This window comes from Pelophylax lessonae (assembly GCF_965119305.1).
Source record: "Pelophylax lessonae genome assembly, chromosome: 4".
In the NCBI taxonomy this organism is placed as follows: Eukaryota; Metazoa; Chordata; class Amphibia; order Anura; family Ranidae; genus Pelophylax; species Pelophylax lessonae.
In genome coordinates, this window is record NC_138771.1 from 141,229,839 (window position 1) to 141,249,061 (window position 19,223).

Here is a 19,223-nt window from a genome sequence, read left to right on the forward strand (position 1 = left end):
CAGGTAATATATCTATATATATTTTCACACTCGAAACTAACACCAGGTGCAAAAAAAAAAAAAGATTAGCACACAAAAAAAGTGAACAGAGTGTACACCGGGTCCTCCTCCGAAGACAGACCCTAGTCACCTGGGGTGCAAGACCCCTGATGGGAACTAGGGTACTCATGGTCCACCCAGCAGTTGCAAGGTCTATCCAAGTACTAGGTGGAACTCTCCCGAAGCCACAAGGTCACGTACCTCCCCCCCCAAGACTTTCAGGGCAAGTTCAAAGACCTATACCCTACTAGTCAGGGGTGAGTAAATTACCATGGTGCTGTGCAAAAAGTGTGAACGACAGTTAATATAATGCTATAGAAATCTCTAGACATTAGACATGAAATGGGTCAGAGGTTGCAAACTTACTATAGGAGGTATTAGAGACTAGGAGACAGTCATAGACACATCAAATGAGACTGTTAGAGAGATCACTGCTATTACAGTCCCTTTATAAATCATTGCTTCCACTTCATTAAAATGACTTGTCTCACATTTAGGTTTCTCTCACTAACATCCAATATAATAGATCCATAAAAAAATATACAGAAAAAAAATAAACAAGGATGGTCAGCACAGAAAAAGTAAGATAGTGTGAAATAAACTTTACTGGCTTGAGTAAGCCCTATTAAGTACCTAAATATAGAAAACACAGGCTACTATCTGCAGGGGCCCAGAGGGCCACACAGTAAATGTCAAAGCTGCAGATTGGACACAGGCACTATAAAGTACAGTATCTCACAAAAGTGAGTACACCCCTCACATTTTTGTGAATATTTTATTATATCTTTTCATGTGACAACACTGAAGAAATTACACTTTGCTACAATGTAAAGTAGTGAGTGTACAGCTTGTATAAGGCCTCTTTCACACGGCCGCTCCGCTGTTTTTGTCCGCTGCGGGACTTTTGTTTTTCACGGAGCGGATGACAGTTGTGTCATCTGCTCCGTAAGTCCGCATATCATCCCATCCGTTTGCGGATGATATACGGACATAATGTAAGTCTATGTGGATTGCGGATGTCAGTGGATGACACCACTGACATCCGATTTTCCTTCCTTTCCATTTTTTGAACGGAGGAAAAATAGGGTTCTGTTCCGTTCCAAAAAACGGAACAGAACTGAAAGGAAGAAAATCGGATGTCAGCGGATGGTATTCCGCTGACATCCGCAATGCCATTGACTTACATTATGTCCGCAAATCATCCGCAAAAAAATAGGATGATTTGCGGACATACAGAGCGCCCGTGTGAAAGGGCCCTAACAGCAGTTTAGACATTAATGGATGTGTGTTGAGTTATTTTGAGGGGACAGCAAATTTACACTGTTATACAAGCTGTACACTCACTACTTTACATTATAACAAAGTGTCATTTCTTCAGTGTTGTCACATGAAAAAATATAATAAAATATTTACAAAAATGTGAGCGGTGTACTTACTTTTGTGAGATACTGTATATGAATTAGAGGGGATATGCTGCACTTACATGTTGTGAAAAATAATAAGATAAATAAATATAGAATCTGCATAAAATACCATCATTACTAATGTGTACTGAGGGCTGCACATGAATATGATCCTGATAAAATAAATACATTATCAGAATGGAGGACACCAGACAACAACACTCAGTATAGGTTGTATAAATATCTATGCTCTTGGCAACTCCAGAACAAGGAATGTAGTTGTAATACTTTGGTTAGCTGTAAAAAAACATTGATACTCAGTAATATTCCATGTAACTATTGTAATACCGTGCTTCCAACTAAAGTGTATGTACTGCCAGATCTTTTCTCTTTAGTGTTTGATAGAGTATGAAAGGAATGGAGCCCCTGTCAAGTGTTTACTGATGTCTGGGTTAAGCTAGGTTACATTTGCCTTCTCTGTATGTCCTGGTGACAATTGTCACCGGGGAAGAAAGGGATGGGACATCCAAAATGTTCTGGTGACAGCTAAAAGGAGAATTACGCTTCATTTTGTAGGGATTTTCTCCCACTTTTTGACACATCTCTGGGACACAGACAGACACAAGGCTTTTACCCTTCCCTATTCCATCCAACACCTAAATAGTTTGGCTATTCATGCAAAAACAACTAAATATGCAGATCAAGCATGTGGCAGCTGGTTTTTCTGACAAAGGATTTCTGACCAACCCCTATTGTGAAATATAGTATACACTTCTGGCAGACAGCACAGCCAGGACAGTGATTGCTTTGTTAAAGCAGAACTTCACCCAAGAGGAAAAGTTCCCCTCTTCCTCCTCCCCCCCCCCTCCTCTGCCACATTTGGAGTACATTTGCTTTTGACAGGTATCCGCTCCCAATTCTGGTCAAATCTGGGCAATCTCCTTCCCTCCCAGCAATCTTCTGGGACACATCGCAGGTCCCAGAAGGCTATTGAACCATTCACAAAGAGTAGCGCAGATTGTGAAGATAGAAGCCGGCTGTGAAGCCGCAAGGATTCACAGCTGGCTGCTCACAGTCTACATGCCAGTGCCGTAGACCCAAAGACTGGTGAAGAAACAGCTCTGGTCAGGATGGCGCTGGATTCTTGGACAAGTGAGTGTCTGTTTAACAGAAGTCAGCAGCTTCAGATTTTGTAGAACTGACGGAAGATCCTCTTTAACCACTTTACCACCGGAGGATTTTGCTGTATTACGTCCAGGCCACTTTTTGCGATTCTGCGCTGTGCGACTTTAACTGACAATTGCGCAGTCGTGCGACGCCGTACCCAAACTAAATTTACGTCCTTTTTTTCCCACAAACAGAGCTTTATTTTGGTGGTATTTGATCACCTGTGCGATTTTTACGTTTTGCGCTATAAACAAAAAAAGAGCGTTTATTTTGAAAAAATAACAATATTTTTAACATTTTTTTATATGAAATTCCCCCCAAAAAAGATGTAAAAAACAATTTTTTTTTAATTTTTGGTCAATTTGTTTTCTGCTACCTATGTTTGGTAAAAAAAAATCACAATAAGCGTATTTTGATTGGTTTGCGCAAAAGTTATTGCGTTTACTAACAAAGGGAAAGATTTCTGTCATTTTTGGTGTTTTTTTTTTTTAACGCGTAATGGCGGCGATCTGCGATTTTTTTTGCGGTACTGCGACATTGCGGCGGACAGATCGGACCCTTGACTGACATTTTTGACACTTTTGGGGGTACCAGTGACATTACTGCAGTAATCAGTGCTATAAATATGCACTGTGACTGTAAAAATAACACTGGCAGGGAAGGGGTTAATTTTATTGGAGAGGGAGGGGTTAATGTATGCCTGGTGCTTACTGACGTGTGGGGGGGGGAGGTGACTGTGTGAGACAGGGACAGATCGGATGTCCAGCTATGCTGAACACTCCGATCTGTCACTCCCTGTCACTTGGGAGATCCGCCCGCTTGTGTTTACACAGGCGGGCGGATCTCCACACTAGATCCCCGACGATCGGGGAAGAGCTGCGGCGATCGCCGCTGCTCCTCCCCTGGCCCGACTCCCGCTGTGACCGAAAACAGCGGGAGCGAGCCTCCGGCGGCGCGCAAGCGCCGCCCAGAAGGGGGAGTGTCTGACGACGTAGTACTACGTCGTCAGACGATAACGAGCCACTCTGCCGCACTAATATTACAGTGGGCGGTGGTAAAGTGGTTAAAGTCTAATTGCACCCTTTACACCAGGCATGTCCAAACTGCGACCGGGGGCCGCATGCGGCCCAGAACCACAGGCAATGCGGCCCACTGCCCCCTGACAATTTTTTTTTTTTGCTGGGGAGGAAGGAAGTCGGGTTGGGGGCACGGCCACAGCGGCTTCCAACTAACTGTAGGCAGAGAATGCCTCGGAAGGGATCATCCTCTAGTTGTGTTAAAATAGTGCTGGGGGAGGGGCGGCAGCGCGGGAAGGGCACGCAGCGTTTTATTACTTATATCCCTTAACTATAGTATATATTTTATATGCGGCCCGAGAAAATTTCTCTACACTCAATGTGGCCCAGAGAAGCCAAAAGGTTGGACACCCATGCTTTACACCATGGTACATGTTTTACCCACATCTTGGGGTTCTTCTGCGAATAAAGTACACTTTCTGTCTACAACTGCAGAGGACGGACTTGGAGTTCTCAATGGATTACAAGTGCAGTGATTACGGCACCCATAATCCATTAACACTTCCTCCAGCTCTCTAACTGAAAGCCCGTACTTGATATAGACAGGGAGTTAGAGTTAGGCATTACACAATTTTCTTGAAATGTACCTTAAACTATGTAGTACAAAGGCCTGCCTAATTGGATACAAGTGAAAGTGTTGTTTAGCTTTGACCTCATATTATGTGGTTTGTGGTAAATCTAACAGAAAATTGTACAAGAAAATTGAACATGTATGGCCAGCCTAATAGTCTGCAGTAGCCTGTCCTTGCAACCACAATCTACTGTTCACTGTTGCAATGCTTTGCTGGCTCATTTGCAAAAAAATAATAAATGGGGTGGATGGAGGAATCCCCTCTCCTGCAACAGTTTATTCTGACAGCGCCACCTGCCGCTGACAGAATGCACTGATCTATGGGAAATTTTCCAACAGGTCCCTTCAACAGAGATTGATTAAACAATTTACTTCTGTCGAACAGAGAAGGCTGCACACTAATTAAAATTTGGCCAGTCCTTGCCGGACCGACCACATTTCAATCAAGGTATGGCCAGCTTTACTATACTCTCTCTTCCTTTCAGTAAGTTTCCCTGTCAGCACATGTGCATACAGCAGAGCCTGATTGGCTGCTAGTGCTGACCCCCCCCACACTCCCCGACTGAAGGGGATTATGGGGCCCTGATATCATGACAGATTCACGTAATTGTGTTAGATGTAAAAAAAAAAATACATTTAATTAATTCTAATGGAAGGCACTTCTGCAATAAACTAAGGTTCAGTTTTAGTTCTCCTCTCTATCAGCGTAAAATCAAATGAGTTTGTAAAGGAACAATTTTGCTACAATTTGGGTAAAACAAAAAATAATTAAATACAAAATGGTGTCATTCTGGAGTCTGGCCACAACCACTAGCCCCCGACCCCATGTGCTAAGTTGTCTTTAGGAGTGCTCTGGTAGAGGTGATGGTGGTGAATGGCAAAACGGAAACACCTCTGTTATAACAGTAGTAGTGAGACTCAAAGGAAGGCACAGACACAGCTGGAAACTTTAGTAGCTGTATTAATCAAGACGTAGCCAGCAGCCAACATAACCCACCAGACACCACCAGTAACTTACTGTTTATAACATTTGTGTAGACTGACCAAAATGCCCCCGTAGGAAACATCTCATTATGTTCTGCACATTCATTGGTTTTCAAGAGCTAATATGAGACATCAGACATTTACATTATTTTTTTATTAAGATTTCATATTAATCAATGTAACAGCAATTTTGACAATAAATATTAATAACTTACTTTTGTTTGATAATAAAGTCCTCGATCCACAAGATAAATTATCATATTCAAACGTCTCAGCATTTGATACTTATAAATATTTCTATATCCCATGACTTCAGGTAAGAAGACAGAGTCTCAGCCATTAGAACACTGAAAGCAGACGATCACGTCACTAGTGGTGGACAAAACTCTGCCCGGATCAGTCACCTTCGTCTGAGATGAGTTGTGGGTGAGACGAGTTCAAAAAAGAACTATAAATTCCTGTTTTCTTCCCAAATCCCAGTATAAAGTCAGAGGTGTGCAGGTTCCAGACTGCTGCACACAGCCCCATGGATGGGGAGGAGGTCCTGCAATGTGAGTGGCTGGGTTTGTTCATCGTTCGAAGTGTAAAGGGGTTTTCATGCGGGGTCCATGCTGCTTAGTCCTAATCTGAAGACATCACGTTTCCACGGGACTAGGGACCATGCTGTTTGGGGTATCTGGAAGTTGGGAGGACAAGGAGGTAACATCACTCCCTGAAGAGTTACCGAGGGAACCTGATTCCGAAAACGATACCTGCAAAAGAAGTAGAACATCACTAAGAGATGCAAAGTCAACCATTCGGGGAACAGACAATATTCACAACTCTAAACAGGTAAAATGGAAACACTTTGGCTCCATTTACAAATGGGCTGTCTGGCATGTTATTGCACGCATTTTAAAATACATTGCATTAAGGTAGACCTGTGATTTGAATGTGATACCAATGTACCACAGCAGATCAGAAAATGCACCTGTACTATTTTTCCCAACACGGTGCACCACAGCACATGGTATTGTGTTACCAAGCATTAAGGTGCTCTGCAATGCATATGCGTTGTAGGCGTGTTCCTAGTGCATTGAGGTGCCATTCAAAATGGCAACAAAAAACTGCTACACATAGGTGTGAAGCCAGCTTACATAGAAGTAGTTTATGAAAATTACACAATTTCCTTGACTGTGAAGGATCTCATCTATCTAGGTCAAGGTACAGTATATTTGATAGTAATAACTGACTACAGCCGGAAAATTTTCCAACATGTCCCTTCAACAGAGGTCGACCAAATGAATGACTTTTGTTGAGCACACTGATTAAAATTCGGTTGGTCCCTGCTGAACCAAATACATTTTTATCAGTGTATGGCCAGCTCTAGTTCCTCGATGGCAGGCTTCCTGACACCAAGAATGGGGTTGTAGAACAAGAAAAGGCTGGTGCCTCAACTTTCACCCCTCCCATCCTGCTCTTGGAGAATCAACATTTCATTGTGATTGGATTAATGCATCCTGAGTAGTGAATATAAATGCCGGGGTATCTTGACATTCTAGGAACGGAAGTGTTTTGATAAGCTATGAAATTTCTTATCTTATATAATTTTCTCGCATACGACTTGTGAGAGACTGTTTACCAGACAAATTAACCAAGAACTGACAAGCCAAATGAAGTAAGGCGAATAATTATTTTAGTAAATATAAACGGCTAAATACCTTTTCTCATCAGCAGTAAATAGCAGTTTTGTGGCTTCTATATGTGCCTGGTTAAAACTTGTAGGAGGAGTTTTCATTCAACTCTGACTGTCTGATGAGGCTGCAAGACCCCTGGCCCTCTTTCTGGACAGTGCTGATTGGCCCTGTGCTAATCACATGCACTCTCCCAAGAATAAAAACAACTCTCTAGCAATACAGACCAAACGGAGCATGGCCAGAGTGACTCCGAAGGCTCTGTTCTATCAGGAGATGGATTGGTGGACAGTGGAACAAGGGGAAGATTAGAGAAGACAAGCATTTTTACGCAATGCAGAGGATTAACCCCTTATGTTCCACAATGAGTATAACAAGCATGCTTTACTGCATATACAGACTGATTTTACTGTTGTGGGTTTAGTAACACTTTAAACTCCAAAAATGTAAAGGTAACCTATGAGGAATTGATAGTCACAAGCCTTGAGGTTATGGTTGGGTTAAGTCAAGAGGTTCATTATTGCATATCAATAAATTGTGATGCTTCTGTAGTTCTCTTTTTTATCTTATTATTTTGTATGTTTGCTTGCTGCAATAAGTAGCTAATGTTACCTTGTAAGTATATTTTCTTCTATTGTTTTCCTAAATAAAGAATTTATTAAAAAAAAACAAAAAAAAACACACTTTTATACTGGGGAAACCAGCTAAATACAGTGTTGAAATACAAACAGTGCCTTGAAAAAGTATTCTTCCCCCTTGAAATTTTCAACATTTTGTCATGTTACAACCAAACTAAAATCAAAAATGTTGGCTGCGCCTATCCCTGTGCAATCCAATTAGTGTTTTTAAATCAAAATCTTACTTTTAAACCACAAAACTGCTATCATTATTCAGTGACAAACTTTCTCGTGAACTAAAAAAAAATTTAATAAAATAAAATAAAACAAATGTGACAATATCAGATGACTAGATATCAATTAGTCGTGCTTTTCTCCCAAATTCTCCCACCTGAGCTGTGGATCTCTGCAGCTCCTCCAGAGTCACCATGGGCCTCTTGGCTGCTTCTCTGATTATTACTCCCCTTTGCCTGTCCTGTCAATTTAGGTGGACGGTCATGTCTTGGTAGGATTGCAGTTGTGCCATACTCTTTCCATTTTTAGATGATGAATTGAACATTGCTCTGTGAGATGTTCAAAGCTTGGGATATATTTTTATAACCTATCCCTGCTTTAAACTTCTCCACAGCTTTATCCCTGACCTGTCTGGAGTGTTCCTTGGCCTTCATGATGCTGTTTGTTCACTAAGGCTCTCTAACAAACCTCTGAGGGCTTCACAGAGCAGCTGTATTTATACTAAAATTGAATTACACACAGGTGGATTCTATTTACTAATTAGGTGACTTCTGAAGGCAATTGGTTCCACTAGATTTTAGTTAGGGGTATCTGAGTAAAAGGGGCTGAATACAAATTCATGTCACGCTTTTCAGATATTTGTAAAAAAAAAAAATTGAAAACCATTTATCATTTTCCTTCCACTTCACAATTATGTGTCACGTTGTGTTGGTCTATCACATAAAATCCCAATTAAATGCATATATTTTTTTGGTTGTACCATGACAAAATGTATAACATTTTAAGGGGTATGAATATTTTTTCAAGATTTACTGTTTTACCTTCCTGGTAAGCATTACTGCTTCACGGCCAGATCACTGAACAGAGGTGATAATGTTGATTTGCTGTGCAATAAGAAGGCTGGTGACACAAGAAAGCTGAATAGTTTATTTAGGACTTCATGTGTCACCCGTCTAGCTGTGCAGTTGATAATCTTCATCTGTACACACTTCCCAACTTTTTGAGATGGGAACAAGGGAACACCTATCAGCAAAAGTATGTAGGCATAGGACACACCCCCTGCCACACCCCCTTAAAGGAGAATTATCCAAAAAGAAAATGATGAGTTAAACCCACAAGTGCTTTTTTTACCACTACTGATCCTTTATATTGGCTTTTGAAATTTACAAATGTAACAATTTAGAATTTAGATGAAAGGTTTAGCACTGGGAAACACTTTTTGAAAGATAAAAAGTGCATTTTATATACAACTATATAGATCAGACCAAAACGAGGGACAAATAAGGTGAATAGAGGGACAGAGGGACTTTGTTCCAAATCAGGGACAGTTCCTCGAAATCAGGGACAGGTGGGAGGTATGTCTGTATAATCCTTTGTCAGGTAAACCAGTATATAAATATATAGATATTTTGATGTTTCTCTTTTGCTCAACTATAAAAAGCCGAGAGCAGTGCTCTGAAAAGAGGACAAAGGAGCGAAAGCAGTAAAATTAGTCAGAAAAGTTAAAAGGCAATAAAGTGAGACTAAAGAAACAGACCGAAAACACAATAAATGTGTAATATAGGGAAATGTCGAGAGCAAACAAATGATGAAAGGAGATGAAAGTAAGTGGTAAGCGAGTATAAACGGGGGAAATTTTCAGAGGATGTTTATGTTTTTCTTGTACACATCAGAGATAATGTATTTATGACTAGTTAGACTTGCTCTGATGTGAGTGGAGGTGTGTATACACCATGTAAACCTCCATGTGTACACATAACGTACTTCATACAAGAGCTGACACTAACTGGCTTAGACTGGCTGTGGTTTATCACTGATCGGGTCATTGTTATCATGTACTACAAAATAAGTTCTGGATTTACACTCCTCTAACTACTTCATTATACATAACTTCACAATTAAGATATTGTTTATAAAGATTAATTTGTTATCATTACCAGTTAAACAGAATCCCTGATTAGTCTCCCATACCCAGGGCCGGTGCCAGACTATTTTGCGCCCTAGGCAAGACCAGCTACTTGCGCCCCCCCCCCCCCAAAAAAACATTTTAAAAACAGGGTCACTGCACTGTGGGTGAGATGGGTTTTGGGTAGAGATGCATCTGTGGTGTCACTGGAAAAAAGATTGTCCCTGCATCCTTGGTGTCACTGAAATTAAAAATTCCCTGCATTAGGGGTTTCACTGGAAGAAAATAATTTCTCTCTGTCCGTCATATATGATGTGCACCAGTAAATTTAAGGGGCTTGGGTGGTAGGAAGCTGGTAGTGGGGTACAGGGGGAATGAAGCTTACAGGGGATGGGATGGTAGGAAGATGACAGGGGAGATGAAGATGACAAGGGGTGGGATAGTAGGAAGATGACAGGGGGGATGAAGATGACAGGGGGTGGGATATTAGGAAGATGACAGGGGGGATGAAGATGACAGGGGGTGGGATGGTAGGAAGATGACAGGGGGAATGAAGATGACAGGGGGTGGGATAGTAGGAAGATGACAGGGGGGATGAAGATGACAGGGGGTGGGATGGTAGGAAGATGACAGGGGGAATGAAGATGACAGGGGATGGGATGGTAGGAAGATGACAGGGGGGATGAAGGTGACAGGGGGTGGGATGGTAGGAAGATGATGGGGGGATGAAGATGACAGGGGGTGGGGTGGTAGGAAGATGACAGTGGGGTACAAGGGGGATGAAGATGACAGGGATGGTAGGAAGATGACAGGGGGGATGAAGGTAACAGGGGGTGGGATGATAGGAAGATGACGGGGGGAGTGAAGATGACAGGGGGTGGGATGGTAGGAAGATGACAGGGAGGATGAAGATGACAGGGGGTGGGATGGTAGGAAGATGACAGTTGGGTAAAGGGGGGATGAAGATGACAGGGGATGGGATGGTAGGAAGATGACAGGGGGGATGAAGGTGACGGGGGTGGTATGGTAGAAAGCTGATGGGGGATGAAACTGACAGGGGGTAGGATGGTAGGAAGATGACAGTGGGGATGAAGATGACAGGGGGTTGGATGGTAGAAAGCTGATGGGGGATAAAGGTTTAGCACTGGTTTAGCACAAAGACATGGATGAGCGAGTTTGGGGTTTAGGTACTTGACTGGCCTGCACAGAGTCCTGACCTCAACCCCATAGAACACCTTTGGGATGAATTAGAGCGGAGACTGCAAGCCAGGCCTTTTTGTCCAACATCAGTGCCTGACCTCACAAATGCGCTTCTGGAAGAATGGTCAAAGATTCCCATAGACACACTCCTAAATCTTGTGGACAGCCTTCCCATAAGAGTTGAAGCTGTTATAGCTGCAAAGGATGGGACACCTCAATATTGAACCCTACAGACTAAGACTGGAATTCCATTAAAGTTCATGTGCATGAAAAGGCAGGGGGCCCAATACCTTTGACAATATAGTGTGTTTTAGGTCAGGGTATCGACAGACATAAGATGATCACTTGAGGTGATGATCTTATGTCTTTGAGCTCCTGCAAACACCTCTGGCCCATCACTTTACGGGGAACAATTGATCAGAGAGAATAGGAAAACGGTTTGCATCTGCCTCTTCCATGCTTTCCTACTTCTCCCTCTGCGCACCTCTACACTCAGTAGAGTCAAAGATATATGTTTATGCAGTGCCATCTTAAGAGCATTAAAGAGAAAAAAATGCAAAAAATGCAAATTATCGATAAGACGATATTTATTGGTACAGCAGTGCCAGGCTAATGACAGCTTCCAAATTGGGTGGCTGGGTTCGGTGAACACACACACAGACGGGAGTCAGACTCTAATGTCCTGTGTTTGCCTGTTCCCGTGGAGACAGACAGGCATTCCTGCAATTGTGGGCTCCCCCTCCACAGCCCAAGTGGCCTGGCAGCAGCGCAGGGCCAACAGGCACTTGCCATCTGCTAAGCTTGGCAGCGGGATGCACACCGGAATCAGGACTAATACTTGACTGTGGCTGGGTTGCTGGGCAGGTGGGGCCCCCGGGCAACTGCCCAGTGTGCCCATTCGGTAAGATGGCCCTGTGTTTATGTTGTACTCTGCAGCACTTTGAAGATTCTAGGATTGTGTCTGCATGTCCTATTGAGAATATTTCCCCAGAAAAGGCCACAATTTAGCAACATTTTTGGCCTAGAAAAGGCCAAAACTCAGCAATAAATTCAGTATTATCATGCTTGGAACTAACTTTCAGCAAAGGTAGTGAGACAGTGAACAGTAAGTGGATTTAAACATGCTTGGCACAAACATAGATCTGTACTCAAAAATGTTAACAAAAACAAAATACAAAAAAAAAAAAAAAAAAAAAGTAAACTTGATGGACCACTTAGTCTTTTTTTTCTGCCTTCACGTTTCTATCTTTCTATGAAATCCACTAGAGCAGGACCTGAAACTCCTCAACTCAATTACCCCTTTAAGAAGTTTCAGATTGTTCATCAGCCCCTAAACATTTATATTATTTACGCTGTTTATAAGTTTACCCATACATATATTCTTCCTGGAAGGGGGAGAGTGGAAAATCTCAGACACACAACACAAAGCATGCTGGTGAACCAGGCCAGTGACATCACACCCCTGACAGAGAAAACTCAAGGCTGCTCCCCTAGCGGCTGACCATACAACCCAAGGTAACACTCAACTCTTCCATGTAGAATAACTGAAGTTGCCCAAACACATGTATTCTCAGCTGCACTGACACTTTGCCACAAGCCAGGGTTGCAGTTAATCAGTCCATATTTTTCAGTACACTGCTTTCCTAAAGGGACTGTGGAAGCTACTAATGCCAATGTGTGTCTAGAAGGTTTAGATTCTAGAGCTGTTATCCGGATGATCTGGATTCGTTACCTAGTGGATTACCGACCTGGATTAAGCATGCTGCTGGGGAAATCTGAAAGGTTTGAACTCCACCCTGCATGCTTGTCTCTTGCTCAATGACTCACTAGGTAGTTAAGCCAAGACCAGGAGAACTGCCCTGGAGCCTCCTCCTGTATTTTTATCCTCAGAGGTTTCACTTTTACTTTCAACGTTACCGTTTCTAGTGAATGTAAACCTTTTACGCATCTTGTGTATAATGGATTTCTTTACAGATCAGTACATTTTGGTGACATGTCATCATACTCTCACCCATATAAACCCCATAGAAAAAGTCCTTTGTGGAAGACATTGTGCCCATATTTCTCAATCACATATGTTTTATCCTTACCAGCTGCTGAAATGCAGGTTGATCCAAGTCACTCTGCAATGCAAAATCACTGAGTGCTTTCCAGGGAGGTTGATAGGTCTGTACCTCTACCGCATTTCCCTGCATGGCACTGTCATGGCGGATGGGGCTTCCTGCTACAAGTGGCGTTCCTGTTAGCCCTTGAAGACTCTGAAAAGACAGGAAGAATGTCAGCAATCGTCAAAAGTCAAAAACGACTTTATATATATATATGGCAAGCTAGTAAACAGTTCCTTAAGATGCCCATGCACACTGAAATTTTCAGTTTTTATCATTTTTTTTAACTTGACACATCAATTTAGAATTTTATATCATATTGATTAGGTAGGATAAGGAATTGAATCTCCTTCTCCCAGTCTAAAGCCTCGTACACACGTGTCGAAAATCGGCAGGGAATTTTCGCCCGACCACCGATCTGCCGATTTTCGGCATGTTAGTATGATGCTTCCGACAACCGAATCTGGTGTGCAGGCTATAACATTTTTGTCCGCCGTCAAAACACGGCCAATTTTCATGCAGTCAGTACAGATTTCGACAGGGAAAAATCTAATGAGCAAGTCTGGGCATGCTCAGAGAAGAAAGAACACAAAGAAAGCAATCCAACACATGACATCACTTCTGAAGTAGAATTCTGTCGGGCGAGAAAATTCGTGTGCAGTCTAGGCACATTCCAACCAACAAAACACCACTCTGGACAAAAGACGGACGACCGGTCGGCCGATAATCGTTGCGTATGTACTAGGCTTAAGGCCTCATTCACACCATATGTGCATAAAAACTGATGGGAAATACACACAGATTTGACCTGCATAGGCATGCTCCCTCCATGTTCAGAGACGTGCGTATTTATTACGTGATCTCTGCAAGGATGCATTCCTTCGTTTTTTATGTGCTCTGTTCACACCATAACGCTTCGGTCACATGAGTTTTTTTTTTTCTGATAAAAAATATGTAACATAATGGTTATGCAAGGACAGAAAGAAAACAATGGTTCCCTATGTGCCCCATTTAAACCACAATGTTGATGCCGCATTTTTTTTTTTTTTCTGCACAGAAAACCGCATACACACAGATTTCTGCACAGAAAATATCCGCATGTGATACCAGTGTTGTGGTGTGAACAGGGCACATAGAGAACAATTGTTTTTATTGTGTCATTGCAGAGACAGGTGCAGAAAAACTCATGTCTCTGCACATGGTGTAAACAAGTCCTTACTGTACAGAGATTGCAAGGTGCAGATTCCAAGCCACATTTAAGCACCTATACTGCTTGCTTTTAAAAAAGACTTTGTACAGTATTAATGAATACAAAGCCGTATTCATTTGTGCCCTTTATATCTGCCCAGATTTCAGCATTATATTACAGTGAAAATTAATGAATTGTAGAATGTGTGACAAGTAATATAGGCCCAAACCCAGGCAAATTCCACTCTGTTTAATTTCTGTATGAAAGAGTTAACCACTTGCCAACCAGCCGCCGCAGTTATACGGCGGCAGGTCGGCAGATTCCTGCGAATCGCCGTACCTGTACGGCGGTTCGTGGGAGCGATCCTGGGGGCGCGCGTGTACCTCCATTCAGCAGAGGGGATGCTGATTCACGGGGTCGGCGCCCGCGATTGCTGCCGGTGGAGAGAGAACGGCGGTCTGCTGTTGTAAACAGAACAGACCGTTGTTCTCTCAGGAATCAATACAGAGCTCCTGTTTTCCTCCTATTTAGCCCATCCCCCTAACAGTTAGAAAACACCCCCTGGGCTTACATTTAACCCTTTGATTGTCCCTGAGTTAACCCCTTCCCTGCCAATGTCATTCTTACAGTAACAGTGCATTGAATATTTTTAGCACTGATTACTGTAGTAATGTCACTGGTCCCCCCCAAAAGTGTCAAAAATGTTAGTTAGGGGCCCGATCTGTCCGCCGTAATGTCGCAGTCTCGCTAAAAATCGCAGATTGCCGCCATTACTAGTAAAAAATAAATAAATAAAAATGACATAAATCTTTCCCCTAGTTTGTAGACGCGATAACGTTTGCGCTTATTGGGATTTTTTTTACCAAAAATATGTAGCAGAATACAAATTGGCCTAAAATGATGAAAAAATTTGGGTTTTAATTTTTTTATTGGGAATGTTATATAGCAGAAAGTAAAAAATATATATTTTTTCAGAATTGTCACTCTTTTTTTGTTTATATCACAAAAAATAAAAATCGCAGAGGGGATAAAAATACCACCAAAAGAAAGCTCTATTTGTGGGAAAAAGGGACATCAATTTTATTTGGGTACAGCGTCTCACGACCGCGCAATTGTCAGTTAAAGTAACGCAGTGCCGAATCGCAAAAAATAGCCTGGTCAATAAGGGGGGAAATCTTCCGATCCAGAACTGGTTAATCAGTAGTTTTACAGAGTATTGCAATGATTGCGAGCATCCCATTTCTCGATCAATGAGTTTGGAGGAATCCCAGGTCACAATCACGGCATAGAAATATCCCTGACACTTCATAAACAGCATGAATTTTGTCCGACTATTGACCATAACCATATTTTACCGTCTTGTCACTGAGTTGTTGCTGCTGCTGTAGCTGTTTCATGAGGATGGATTTCTTCTTGTCTTTACAGCGTTTGTTCTGAAACCAGACCCGGATCACCCTCGGGCTGAGCCCAGTCATTTCTACAAGCTGCTCTTTCATCAAGGCGTCCGGTCGAGGGTTGGCTGCGTAGCACGTTCGTAGTGTATGTAACTGTTTTTCATTCAGAACAGTCCGTACTCTTGTTGTCTTCTCGGTTTGCTTGTGGATATGAGACCTAAGTGAAGAGGACCTGCCATTGTCTGGAATACAAAGAATGGACAGTGAACAGAGGACATTCTTATAGAGCTGATCCATTACATGTATAAGGAGAAAATGGGAACTTAGTAGGGTTATTTAACTAAAGGAGAAGGCTGTTAACGAAATAAAGTAGCCCATACACAACGGATGCTTTGGGCTGCACTAGGCAGCCTTGCCCAACCCAGTCCCAATGCATAGACAAGGCAATTGGCCTTTTTCTCTATCATGGAAGTTCACACCTCCGCGTTACACTGCACTGTGGCCAGTAGAACTGATAGAAATCTCACTTTGTAACATTTCGATAAAGATCTCATTGATAAAAAAAAGGGTACAGTGTGGCACCTTGGTCATTGTGCTGGAAGCACGCCGCACTGAAAGTGCACTGAACACAAAAAGCCCAGCCATCCATGGATGAAGATAAGCAGCATGTGGGAATTAAAGTATATGCGTTATGTGGGTGGCAAGAGGTTAACATTTTCTTTGCTGAAGCCTCGTACACACGCATCGATAGTTGGCCGTGAATTTTCGGCCAACGTCCGATCGGCCGATTGTCGGCTTGTTAGTATGCTGCTTTTGACAACCAACTCCGACTTTTCGGCCGAACAAAATCTGGTGTGCATGCTATAAAATTTTTGTTGGCCGTCAACAGAACGGCCGATTTTCCGTCAGTCAGTACAGATTTCGGCAGACAAAAATCAGATGAGCAAGACTGGGCATGCTCAGAGAAGAAAAAACACACGGAAAGTTAACCAGCACATGACATCACTTCTGAAGTTGGTTGTTGTTGGCCGAGAAAATTTGTGTGCAGTCTAGAGCACATTTCAACCAACACAACAACACTGGACAAAAGACGGCCGATCGTTCGGCCGATAATCGTTGCGTGTGCACGAGGCTTAAGTTAACAGCCTTTACTCCTGTAGTAAATCAATCCCATTGTGTTTTACACATCTGTCAAAATAAAAGTGTATGGTACTCAAGCTATATTATACAGTACAGTGAATCCGTAAAGTATTCACAGCGCTTCACTTTTTCCACATTTTGGTATGTTACAGCCTTATTCCAAAATGCATTAAATTCATTATTTTCCTCAAAATGTTCCAAACATTACCCCATAATGACAACATTAAAAAGAAGTTAGTATGAAATATTTGCAAAGTTATTAAAAATTAAAAAACGAAAAAATGATGTGTACATAAGTATTCACAGCCTTTGCTATGACACTCATAATTGAGCTCAGGTGCATCCTGTTTCCACTGATGATCCTTGAGATGTTTCTACAACTTGAGAGTCCACCGGTGGTAAATTCAGTTGATTGGACATGAATTGGAAAGGCACACACCTATCTACATAAGGTCCCAAAGTTAACAATGCATGTCAGAGTACAAACCAGGCAATGAAGTCCAATGAATTGTCTATAGACCTCCAAGACAGGATTGTATCATGGCACAGATTTGGGGAAGGGTACAGAAAACTATCTGCAGCATTGAAGGTCTCAAAGAGCACAATGGCCTCCATCATCCCTAAATGGAAGAAGTTTGGAACCACGGGGACTCTTCCTAGAGCGGGCCACACCGCCAAACTGAGCGATCGGGGGAGAAGCACCTTAGTCAGGAAGGTGACTAAGAACCTGATTGTTACTCTGACAGAGCTCCAGCATTTCTCTGTGGAGAGAGGAGAACCTTCCAGGAGAACAACCATCTCTGCAGCACTCCACCAATCAGGCTTGTATGATAGAGTGGCCAGACAAAAGACACTCCTCTGTAAAAGGCACATGACAGCCTCCCTGGAGTTTGCCAAAAGGCACCTGAAGAACTCTTAAACCATGAGAAACAAAATTCTCTGGTCTGATCAAACAAAGATTGAACTCTTTGGCCTGAATGGCAAGCGTCTGGAGGAAACCGGGCACCGTTGATCACCTTGCCAGTACCATCCCTACAGTGAAGCATGGTGGTGGCAGCATCATGTTGTGGGGATGTTTTTCAGTGAAAGGAACTAGGAGACTAGTCAGGATTGAGGGAAAGATGAATGCAGCAATGTACAGAGACATCCTTGATGAAAACAGGCTCCAGAGCACTCTGGATCTCAGACTGGGGCGAAGGTTCTCCTTCCAACAGGACAACGACCCTAAGCATACAGCCAAGATAACAAAAGAGTACCTAAGGAACAACTCTGTGAATGTCCTTGAGTGGCCAAGCCAGAGCCCAGACCCGAACCCAATTGAACGTCTCTGGAGAGATCTGAAATAGGTTGTGCACCGACGCTCCCTATCCAACCTGATGGAGCTTGAGAGGTCCTGCAAAGAGGAATTGGAGAAACTGCCCAAAAATAGGTGTGCCAAGCTTGTAGCATCTTATTAAAAAAGACTGGAGGCTGTAATTGGTGCCAAAGATGCTTCAACAAAGTATTGAGCAAAGGCTGTGAATACTTATGCACATGGTATTTTTTGAGTTTGTTATTTTTAATAAATTTGCAAAGATTTTAAACAAACTTCTTTCACGTTGTCATTATGGGGTATTTTTTGTAGAATTTTGACGAAAAAAATGAATTTATTCCATTTTGAAATAAGGCTGTAACATAACAAAATGTGGAAAAAGTGAAGCTTTGTGAATACTTTCCGGATGCACTGTATGTCACCTTTACTGACCAATAATTACAATGTAATACCCACAACATGCAAGTAAGCTGCAATAAGTTCTTTAGAGGAAAAATATATTTTAACCAAATACTTGCTCATTATTTTAACATTTTTCAGATTTTTTCACATTATTGCTTGCTTGCTGCTCAATATTTCCAAGATGATTGCTAATATTAATATTTGTGGAGTCTCCATTTAACTACCTCAATACTGGGCACTTAAACCCCCTTCCTTCCCAGACCAATTTTCATCTTTTAGCGCTGTTGCATTTTGAATGACAATTGCGCGGTCATGCAACACTGTACCTAAACCAAATTTGTGTCATTTTTTCCCCACAAATAGAGCTTTCTTTTGGTGGTATTTGATCACTGCCAGGTTTTTTCTTTTTTGGTGCACAAATAAAAAAAGACAGAAAAGTTTGAAAAAAAAAAAAGTTTTTTTGTTTAGGTTATAAAATTTTGTGAATAGATACGTTTTTTCCTGCACTGATGAGCACTGATGACGCCGCACTGACAGGCACTGATGAGGAGACACTGATTGGGTGGCACTGATGGGGTGGCACTGATATGCAGCACTGATGGGCACTGATATGTGGCACTGATAGATAGCACTGATATGTAGCATTGGTGGGCACTGATAGGCAGCACTGATCGGCGGCACTGATGGGCACTGATAGGTGGCACTGATCGGCACTGATGGGCGGCACTGATGGGCACTGATGGGGGGCACTGATGGGCACTGATAGGCAGCACTGGTGGGCAATAATGGGCACTGGTGGGCGGCACTGGTG

At 42.3% G+C, this 19,223-nt stretch overlaps 1 protein-coding gene across 1 annotated transcript in view; it reads right to left on the minus strand.

The window, feature by feature from the left end:
* Positions 1-5,513: 5,513 nt before the first annotated feature.
* ISL2 (ISL LIM homeobox 2) overlaps positions 5,514-19,223 on the minus strand; it is a 40,816-nt gene continuing 27,106 nt past the window's right edge. Inside the window, exons 4-6 of the mRNA XM_082253339.1 lie at positions 15,520-15,800; positions 12,961-13,128; positions 5,514-5,992 (exon numbers count right to left, since the gene is read on the minus strand). Coding sequence (XP_082109465.1) covers positions 5,876-5,992; positions 12,961-13,128; positions 15,520-15,800 — 566 coding nt within the window. The 3' untranslated portion in view covers positions 5,514-5,875. The remainder of the gene's footprint in view (positions 5,993-12,960; positions 13,129-15,519; positions 15,801-19,223) is intronic.